We start from the raw sequence: 11,739 nt of genomic DNA, 5'->3' as shown, positions 1-11,739 counted from the left end.
TATTAGAAATGTTAATTTTAATAACATATCTTTACTTAAAAATATAAAATGAACAAAAAAATGTGACATTTTTTGACCGAATTCTGGAAAAAAATGAAACTGTCAAAGGGTTAAATGTTTCAACACAGAAGAAAGAAATGCTTATGTAATGAAAAAAAATGTTTATGATGCAAAATTCATGAAAACAAGGGGGGGAGTCAATAAACCAACACCCACTAGAAAACAACAACATGCATTTATTAAAAAAAAAATGCAATACTGGTACATTTAAAATTTACACAGACACAAGACATCAGATATCTACTGTATATTCCCACCATTGATGAAACAAAAAATTCAGAGTGATGAATCTTTGAAAGAAAATGACATAAGGTTAAAATTTTTGTATTCACAATACAGTCTTGGCAACATTGACATAACAAAGAATTGAATAACAATAACTTTACAGAAAGTGTACACAAAATTAACTTCTCTTCCCCTTAAAAAAAAAAAAGCTTTATACGATCTTTATATAAGTCTCAGTCAAGATTTTATCTGCATATACATGAGAGCAATTTTCATATAACAGCTAAAAATATATTAATAACATAAAACAATAGTTTGTAACTGAAAAGTTTTAATTGTTAAGAGATGTAAGTATTCCAATAATTTTCACACTGTAGTCAATTTACAGCTTCGCCCCTACAAAAAAGGAATATATGCATAATTATAGCTTTTCACCTTTCAACTTATTTTTTTCTCGTGTTCCTTTTAAAGTAAGATTCAACTTATTCTTTGGCAAAGAAATTTAATTTTCATATGCCAAATAAATAAAAAAGAGACAGTCATCAATCCAGGCAGAATTAACAAAATTAATGAAGAATGTTACAAAAACATTCTACAGTAGCTCTCTCAATACTTGAAATGGTAATGTCACATGTTAAATATTTATACATTTAAGTATAGAACTTTCTAGATATAAACAATATAATTATATATTCTTCTCAAATAATTAACACATTTATTATTGTTAACATAGCTCAATTTGTTTGGATTATAAAAATTGAAACTCCTAGCACAAATACATACATAAAATTCTACTACAACATATTTCATACAAGCACAAATATCAGAAATAAGATAAAAATCATAATAAGTATAACAATAAAAATATTTCTTCCAAAGAAATTTTTATTTATTTTTAAAAACTAATTGCCTACAAATTCAGCAGTGGCAAAAGAATTGTAAAAACAATATCAGTACTCTGAAATTCATATTTAGATACATTTCATTTGCTTTACTTTTATCAATGAAGGCTACTACTAAAACTGATACTAGTTGACCACGAATTTCGATCTAATACAATTCAGCATTCATGAGCTTAGTATTGTAATTAACTATTCTATCACATATCCATATAATATCTAGCAATTTTGGAAAATATCTTTAATACTTCAAAATTACAAAGGAAAATGATTCTGAAAAATATCATTCATTACAGAGAAAGAATTTTGAATCCTTGATCTCAATGGATAATAGAAGAGATTTGAGTTTTTAAATTTCAACATAAAAAACCTATTAAAGGTTTTAACTCATATTTTTGGAAAGACTTCTACTAATTATTAATTAAAAAAACTTTTTAAAAAGATTTTGTTGATAAAGAATACTTTAATTGCAATTGCTGTAATTTCAGGACACTTAGATTACTAATATCACCTTGAGATAGATGTCAGTGAGTCTTTTAAGAAAATTTAACATACTAAGTTTAGTTAGTGTTTATTTGCGCTAATTATTGGACTAGCCTTCTGCAGCTCCTATCATTTAGAAAGATTCGGTGGGAGGATTAAAATTTGAAATGATGCCAAAATTTGTTTTGCCAAATTATACTAATAGAATGAACTTTGTATTTCACGAGTTTAATTACACATTTCTTTCATTAAATTTCATTTTTATCTTCTTAATAAACAGGAGTGTATTTAAAACACACCATTCTTAATCTTTTCTTCATGAAATGCAGATTTCTTACTTTGCTTTAATTGAAAACTTTTACAATTCAGTTTTTCCCCCTTTTCTTTCTTCTTAATTTTATAATGGACAATTCTAGAACATTTCAAAGAAAGCTTCAAGGATATTTAGATTCCTTCCACTTCATGAAAGAATAGTGATTTACATTTTTTTTTTTTTTTTTAAAGGCTTATATGAGTTAGTCAAGAGATTCAAGATTTGAGGATTTTTCATAAATCATGAAAGGTCATCAAATCTTGAATCTCGATGAAAAGAAAAAATTTAGGATTCCTCACATGTCTAGAAAGTATGATGCTTTTGCATTATGCCAATGAGTTGATGGGTTTAGATAAAAAAAAAAAAAAAAAAAAAAAAAAAAAAGCTTAAGTTAGAAGTTAAGCTTAAGTTAGCTTAAGTATTACTTTCTTGAAGCCAAAGCTCTTGTGCCAAGTAGAACCACTTTTTTCCTTTTCAATAAACTATTAGAAACTAATCATAACAAAATTCTGCTTTTTTAATCACTAATATGTTTCTCCTATTATATTTTCATTATTTTTCTAGTAATTCATACAGCCACTGTAGTAAAATACACAGGCAAATCTTTGTTCATTAAAACATTTTCATTATAAAAATAAAAGATATTAAAAGAAATAATATATTTTTAATCCCTTCATATATACTAAAACAAACCACTAGAATAGCTTTAAAGATTACATAATAACTTTATTTTTAATAAATAACTTATTTTTAATAGCTACATAATAACTTTATTTTTAATAATAACTTTATTTATTAAAAATAAAGTTATTATGTAATCTTAGCAAAATATATTTTTATCATATAAATATGATAAAAAGTTAATGTCAGAAGTTTATAAAAATTCATTTTACATTTTGTTTGCTTTTACAATATAACTATAACATAGAAACACATTTCTGAAATAAAATATGTACAGTACTTGCAACTTATTAAAGGCACCATTTAATAAAATCAGCTGCTTATTTATTCAAATTCCCCAAAACCAAAACACAGTAATCAACAGAAAAAACACCAATTATCAAATTCATCTTCTCCAATTACAAAATTCAGATTGAGAAAAAGACTTGATTTTTCAGGGCACCAATATCCTACTTGTACTTAGCAAAGCCGTTAGTAGTTCATCCATTTAACTTATTGAGGACCATGGATTATTTATTGCTCTGGTATCTAGTGCTTCAATAAAAGAGCTTTTGCTAAAATTTTTGCAAGTGCAATTTGGCTTTAGAATACAACTGAAAAAATGTTATTGAACAAAATGAAACTAACACAGATAGATAAGTTCTTTATAAAAGTTAAAAATTTTATTAGGCATGTAATTATAAAAATATTTTAATTAAAAAGTTCAAAAACAAATTTCAAAATTGCATAAGTAGTTTAATTTTAGCATTAATTTTTAATTATTACTTTAGGCACTGATTATTATATTAGTTGTTATTACCTTACTAGATAAGTTTCAAGCTGACATCACAATTTGCAATATACAGGTTGTTATCTATGAAATTCAGCCAAGTGAGTTAGTAAGCAGCAGGTACTGGACATAATGGATAAAAAACAGTTATGAATATGAATCAATTAAAGCTACTTCTTACAAACTTTTATTTCAATTCTGTAACTGATTTTTTTTTTTTTTTTTTTTTTTTTTTTTTATACAATAGGATCCAAAAGTTTGAGAATGTCCTCATACATGACAACACAAGTAGGTAGTCAAAAGAATTCAGTCATTCCTTTCCTCTGTCCATCATATCTTAAATAGTGTCAGATATGTCAAAACGGACATCATAGAAATGTACCCTTCTCACTGAATTTTAAATAATCTCAAAGTTTCTACCCATGAATTATACTAAGATTCTTCTATACTCTGCTTACTCATTCAACATAAAATTTTGCATTTTCCCCTTTTCCCACCCATGATACCAAATCTGCAGAAATACCAATGTTAATTATGAAAGGAGGTAAAACTTACGGAAGCATTACAGATAGCTGCAAAAAATTGTTTATAGCAATGCTTCCAGAAGTTGTATAAGAGCAAGTACAACATTGGACAAAAAGATCATTTTGAAGATGATTGCACTTATTAAATATTTTAAACTAATCACTATATAAGAATCATATATTCCTAAATTTTTATATCGTAACTGCATATTATTCATTTTCAAAATAAAGAACAGTTCTGCCCATGATTTTTAAACATAATAATTTGTTTTTTAAACGAGCAAAACAGTAACATATTATTATAATTGCATATTATACTAAGAACAAAAATAATTAATTTTAAATATATGTCTCCATTCTTAATTTAAAACACAACTCAAGGAAGTTGAGGGAGATATTTCTATAATTTCTATTTCAACGAGTTAATAACTAAATTTTTTAAAATTTAAATATCAACAACAGAAGACGCATTTCCGTACTTTTTCAGAATGGATAACAGCTAAATTATATCAATTTTTTATAATTATAATTATTCTAAACTTTTCATTGACTTATACTAACAAATTTCTTCTTAAACAGGAATGAAAGAATGAAAAGCTATTAATTTTTATACATATAGTAGTTTAAAAAAAAAAAAAAAAAAAAACCCCGCCCTCAAATATAAAAACAGGTTAGTGAAAATGTGGTTTCTATTTGAAAGCATCAGATAAAAAACAGAGAATTGAATTACTAAATGTTTATGGTTATACTCACATAATTCATAATTTTCTTTAAAAATTTTGTTTACATCAATGTATGCTTACAATCGATCTTTCATTATAGGGAATCAAATTATTAAACTCAAATGAAATCTGATTCAACTTAATTGCATTTTAAATTTAATATAAAATAAATATTTAATTACATCTGTAGAAAAATGTTATGTACAGTAATGTTTCCACTAAAACTGCACATTTTATGCTCTAAGATTCAGCCTCTAAAAATAGACTTAAATAATTTTAAAGAATGACAATTTTATAATATAGAGTTAATGATTTTATAAAATACAGTTAATGATTTGAGTTAATTTTTCACCCTGCTCTTACATCAGAAATAATCCAGTTGCTATTGACAAAAATAACATAAATGATGTTAGATTTACAATATCAGCAATGTACCTTTAATTATTAAAACAACTACGGATTTCAGAAAATGCCATACTCATATGCAGTAAAAATACATATTTAAATGTTACAGGAATTATTTTTTTATTCACACCATTTTATTAAAAATATTATGTTTAAAAATGATTTAGAAACAAAATTATAACATACTTTTAGTATATGTAAGAAATGCATATATATGAATGATATAAATTTCTGGAAATGCTCAAACATTAAATTTTAAATCAATTAATATTCAGCAGAAAATACAAAATGTAATCCTGCATGTAAATTACAAATGTATTAAATGACACATATTAATAAAGCACCTTATTTATGTTTAAATGAACTTAATGTCCCTACATTGAATAAACTGCAATTTAATTACACTATATCTGAAAGAAATATATTATACACCAAAGCATATTAAATTGTTTGCCATTTAACTTTTTATTATTTTTTATAAATAAATATGTATTTGTAGTCCTACAGATTAAAGAACTAAAGGAGAGAGTAGTAGTATTAAACCGAGTAATAAATTAATATGTTAAAAACAGCATGATCAAGATTTTAAACCGTAAAAAAATTAAGAAACAAATATGATCAGTTCTTCTCTATTTCAATCATTCTGACAGTGATATTCTGATTATATACAAATGTTGATGCACAAAACTACAGCGAATGAAGGAAATTTAAGGAAGAAAAAAGAATGAAGTACGACAAGTGGTAATAAAATCAAGCCACAATTCCTCCGATTATACGACAGATTTCTTTTATATTTATTACAACAATTAAAACTGGGGTTTTATTCTCTACCAACAAAATCCTGAAATAACCACCTTCCCAACTACATACAATAACCATCGGGATTTTACAACTATAAATCTGTCTTACAACAGAGAAAATGTGGAATGAAAGAAGGAACCAGTTCCATGCTTTCAACCAATTTTGCCATCACATGTGTTACAATCCACCTGATGCAGGTGAACATTAGATACACAGTTTATTTACAAAATGCATGTGTTATGGGATATTTACCAATGATTATTCACAAAACTTATTTTATGCAATATTGTCTGATAAATAAAATGGAATGAGAATGGAAAACTAAGCATTTCAAAAGTAAAACAAAGCAATTTTTCTTTTCTATTCTTTAAATGATTTCAACAGCAGCAAGACTACAAAATTAAAATCATATTTCTCATAGAAAAATTACTTTTTTTGGATGTACTTCATATTAAAATAAAATCAGTGAAAACTGCATTTTATTCAAGAGTTACATATAGTGTTAAAGTTGTTTTTCTGTTGACAGAAAATGAGTCATTACTCTTCAGTTGGTGAAGCTCTCTCTTTTCTACAATACTGAGAACCATATTTGGCCATATACTTTTTAATAAAGTCTTTTGCCTTGTGCATAACAGTTTCATTGCAATCTAAATCCTCCACATTTTTACATTGCTTGAGTTCTTTGGTCATTGTATAGTGTGTCAGCTAGGAAATAAACCCAAAATAAGTTTAAACATTTGAAAAACAAGCTACAGAATAAATTACGAAATAAACGTGAATTTTAATAGAACTTACCTAAATTTCTACTACCTAATAAGATGTACACTGCGGGGGAAAAAAAAAGGGGCAGTTCTATATCTCCCGCTCTAGTGGAGTGATTGACAAAATCTAACTTGCGTTTCTCATGTCTCGAAAGCACGACTTGTATTAGATTTTTACATAGCACTGTTCTAATATAGGTATTTTGACACAAAATAGGACTTTTTCTGAAATGACATGTCAATTTTTTTCCATATTTCGATTCTATGACTCAAATTACACCAAACTAGCAAGTTTTGTAAAAATCGCACGAGTAGGTAATTAAAAATTAGCTCTTCAATGTTAATTCAATTTGGTATGCATTTATTAATATCTCTTTCTTTTTATTAAACTTATTTGATTCCTTCTTACACAGTTCGAATTTAGGTTCACTTCAAATAAAATTCATCCATTTTTTTAGATTTATTTTTCTAATTTGTATTTTTAAATAATTTTTATAAATGTTTCAAAAATAATTTTGCATTATAACCTATAAAATTTTTACAATCATCTTAAAGTAGACGTATTTTTAAGCACATGTGCAAAAAATTAGAGCTTTTTATTCAAAATATTCATGATATATTCCGAAGATATACGTGAATTATATACTGGCGCATTTTGAAATTTGGCATATTTGTTGAAAGCGATAATAATAAAAATGTGGTTTACGCATTTTGTTAAAATTATTTGTTAAAATTAAGTTAGAACGATGACTTTTCCCCACTCATCTACAACGTTAAAAGATAGGAAAGAGCTGCCTTTTTTTGGTTCCAGCATAATGGATGGGTAAGGAAAATAGGTTGCCATATATTAAGAAGTTCCCAAGTGAATTATTCTTGCCGCAAACTGAAAAAAATTGTGCCAAGATATATCTTTAAATTTCTCCATAAATTTTGCAGCAAATTTTATAAAATTTAATATCTAGGCATAATTTGAGTCGTAGAATCAAAATATGGGAAAAAATTGGTATGTTATTTAAAAAAAAGTCCAATTTTTTATAAAAATACCTATGTTAGAATAGTGCTATATATAAATCTAATATATATCGCAAGTCGCGCTTTCGAGACATGAAGAACACAATTTGAATTTCATCAATCGGCCTGGTAGAAAGAGAGATATAGAACTGTCCCCCTTTTATATATATATACCAGTGTACATACAATTAATAAACAGTTTTGAAGGTACCTTTAAATAGTCAACCATATCACAGAATACAATAAAAAGAAAATAAAGAGAGGAGGAATAATGATAAATAGGACCACAGATTTCTTAAAAGATTACATAATAAGTAGTTTTGTAGTCTAATAAGTATGAATCATATTAAGCAAATGCTAATTCACAATTTTAAAATACATATGGTAATTTCTTAATGCACAATTTTTGTTATTTTTCTTTATTTATTAGCTTTCCTTATTATTTACCATAAACATGTCAAAATGATATTTAAAAAAACTGTCATTAAAAATAATAATTGCATCTCCAAATAATCAAATATGATAATTTTTCGTTCTCTTTTTATTACACTATAAATGTACATATTGTTTCACACAAGTGAAATTTTACAAATCCTTTTTCACACAACATTTCAAAATGTTTCCAAAATTTTACTTACTTTAAATGTCCAATGAATAACAACTTTTATTTATTTCTTGAATTTTATACATAAAGGTTTTTATGCACTGTCTTTATTTCATTCTGCAAATAAGATATTGCAGACATACAAATGTGGTTCTTTCAGGATGTGATAATCAAGGTATAATCCTGAGCAACAGACTGGCATTCATAGTATTAAATATCAAAATTTAGATCTCAAGCATTTGAAAAAAATACTTAGCATTCAATTTTTTTAGTAATGCTTATTTTGTTACACAAAAAATAAATATTATTCTTCAATGGGCAAAACTTTCCCTTTTTGACAGTACTGAGGTATGCTTCAGCATAGTTTCCAAGAGGTTTCAATTTTTTATCAAAGTATAAAATTTAATTCCACTCTATCACACAAAGTGTGCAGTGTTTCAGTATATCTGAAGATAGCAGCTGCAAGAGATACTTGTAAGGTGTTTTTCAAACAAATCAAAATATGCCACCTTTTTAAATCAGCTACATGTTAAAAGAACAGTATTACAAGCCACATCTTTATGCACAATACACAAAAGAGAAAAAACAATTAATATCTTAGCTGCAAGATTTCCATTAGAGGCGATTACTTTTTGTAAACTATTCAACAAAATTCTATATTTCCAATTAAATGTGCAAGTCAATAGTCACACAAAAGTATTCCTCGTACTTAAAATAAAGCAAAATTTTTCCTGGGTATAATACTTCTGATAGCTTATAATAGCATAAAACAGATCCTTGCTTCATACACTGAATTAAGCAAAATCCATAAAAAGTTTCCTATTCCAAAGAAAGGGAGCGAGAGAAACATTTCTTTAGTTTAAGATTAACCAGCTTTAGCATTTTACAATTTTGCCCATGCAATTTCCGTTTGATGGTCATGGCATATACAGAGATTAACAGATTACTTAAATTTACAAATCTATTTTTAACACATAAAATACCCATTCTCTGAAGAGGAGAAAGAAAACTATTTCATAAGGCACACAAAGTTTCCAAAAATCCATAGATGTTAAGAAAAAGATAGCGAGAAATCACATCTGATAAAAGTGAGAAATCCCTCCGCTCTAGGCAAGACAGCAATAAATTACAAAGTGATGTCACACCTTTCAGTTTTGAAGGAAAGTTATGTGAGGAAATGTCTCTAGGCAAAGTGGCTGCTCATGCTCTTTCACTATAATTACAGATTAATAATATATCTACCCTTAGCAAGGGTAAACATTACAAGAAACAATGTATTAGAAAATTCCCATTCAGTATATCAGTGAAGTATGGAATATTATGTCACACAGCAAACAGACAAATTTTAAATAGCATTTCAGCTTGTTGTGTCTCAATTTGATTAAAGAAAAATGTGTTCAGTACCAATGAAAATTCCTAACATCAATACCACTATGAAATGAATGAAAACTGCAAAGCAGAGTACTTTTGAAGTAATTTTAGTTGACCCTAGTTTTACAGCCATTTAAAAAATATGAAGGGAAGGCAATAAGTAAATCACAAAAGGCAATTAGAGAACCTAAGTAGATACTAACTGGAAAACTATCTTTATTTCTCAGCACAATCTTCACAAATTATTCATAAACCTGACCCATCATTTTATCAGTAGCTCCAATAGTAGATACACAAAATTCTTTAGGTTCTTGTCTCAACCACATTAAGTATTCATCATGAACATTGTTATTATCTGGAAAGTATTTGCCTCAAAGATGTTTTTTAGTAGACCAAACAAGTCATGCTACTATTATTGTTACAGTGTACAGTACATTTCTCAAACTAAATCATCTACTCTCTGTGCTGTTGAGTCTGTTCGATCTGAACAGGATGTCCACTTTGGTTTTCACCACAAATTTTGGAGAGGCCTTGAGAAAATTTCTTGACCCATTTGTGAATGGCTTTACATGACAAACACTTCTTTCCATTAATAGGAAGCATTCCTCTTAGAATGAATGAATATCTTTCACACAAAGTCCTTTCTCCCCAAAAGGGTAACAGCACAGGGATCTTCTCAATAGCGAATGTGCAACTGGTACTCAGTAACTAATGAAATGAATATTACAAACTAGGATGGTTCTGCCATCTATTAACATATATAGAAAGTACTAACTTCTATTTTCAAATGTGTCATGCTAATCTGTGACTTACTTAATGACCTTTATAAATACATTAATATGGTTAAACAGCAGAGTATCATATTTTATTGTTAATTATTCTTAAAACCAATTTATGTTATTTATAGACCTAAGATTCTACTGAAATATAACACGACATCAAAACTATACATATACAAAAAAGATTAACACGTTGAATGCCACATGCATTTTACATGGTTCGCCCATGGCGCCAACACAAATTTTTTATTATTCGATGTATACTATGTTGAAATATTATCTACAGAAGATAAGGTGAGTTAGGTAATTGTGTTTAATGCATTTTTCCTGGTGGGGTCACTGCTCGCCCCCAAGGACCATTTTTGCGATTTATTATTTAAAATTTTGCAATCTATTACTCTTCAAAATATTATAATAACAATGGTTATTATTTAAAATTTTATCTGCATCAGTATTTATTCTAATTATATATTTTTACTGTTGGTCGCTTTGCTGGTGGCCCTTACAGCTCTGCAGCCAAGCCGAGAGCGGCCACCGGTGACCTCCATGGCGGTCAACGTGTTAATAAAAGAAATACAAAGAATGAAATATTTCTACCTTTCTAGCCAAATATTTAAAGTCTTCATTGCTTGTAATTCTGCCAACTGCGCAGTCTGGTTTCCGATAAGCATTCAGGCAATGGACAATAAAAGATGACATCTTTGTTCTGAAAAGTTCTTTTATTTTCTTAGCAATTTCAGGACGAACAGGGAATGAAACACTAGTATCTGGGGATGTTTTTGTTGTTTTTCTTTTCTTTGACTGTTAAAGAAAAATTTTTTATGACAAAATACCTTAAGTGTTTTCACATATTGAACACATTCAAGAATAAGTTATCTTAGAGTGCTTCAAAATTTTCAAAGTAAAAAAAAAAAAAAAAAAAAAAAAAAAAGCATTACTTTCTATAAATTACAGCTTTATTATCTTACTGCATATAATTTAGCTGTACTTTTCCATTCCACTAAATTACATGTGGAATTTCATTAAATAACACAATCCATTAAATAACACTTAATGCCAAACATGGCACAATGTTGGCACACAGAATCAAACCAGATACTGGCAAATGTAAAGTTTCATGGGGGGGGGGAACAACAATTGTAATAACAATAATGCATCATACGTAGGTAATCCAAAAAGTAAGTTCCATTTTTTATTTTTGCCACAGAATAGCTGTGCATCTTAGTTCAAGCATGTGTGTTCTTTTTGCTGAGTCATTGGCAAGCAAGAAAAGCCATTTTCAGATCACTGACTAATGTGGCACTTGTTTGGTGAGAGTTTAAAATGTTTAA

At 27.5% G+C, this 11,739-nt stretch overlaps 1 protein-coding gene across 1 annotated transcript in view; it reads right to left on the bottom strand.

Moving 5' to 3' along the window:
• Window positions 1-216: 216 nt before the first annotated feature.
• The window catches only part of LOC118190866 (histone-lysine N-methyltransferase SETD2-like), a 150,002-nt gene continuing 138,479 nt past the window's right edge, over window positions 217-11,739 (bottom strand). Inside the window, exons 19-20 of the mRNA XM_085824106.1 lie at window positions 11,006-11,209; window positions 217-6,587 (exon numbers count right to left, since the gene is read on the bottom strand). Of these exons, the coding sequence (XP_085680232.1) occupies window positions 6,420-6,587; window positions 11,006-11,209 (372 nt within the window). The 3' untranslated portion in view covers window positions 217-6,419. The remainder of the gene's footprint in view (window positions 6,588-11,005; window positions 11,210-11,739) is intronic.

The sequence above is a fragment of the Stegodyphus dumicola genome, chromosome 9 (assembly GCF_044657685.1).
Source record: "Stegodyphus dumicola isolate Sdum_Otavi_A_Nest chromosome 9, ASM4465768v1".
Lineage (NCBI taxonomy): Eukaryota > Metazoa > Arthropoda > Arachnida > Araneae > Eresidae > Stegodyphus > Stegodyphus dumicola.
The sequence above is the reverse complement of the archived record's forward strand: the minus strand, read 5'-3'. Positions and strand labels throughout refer to the sequence as shown.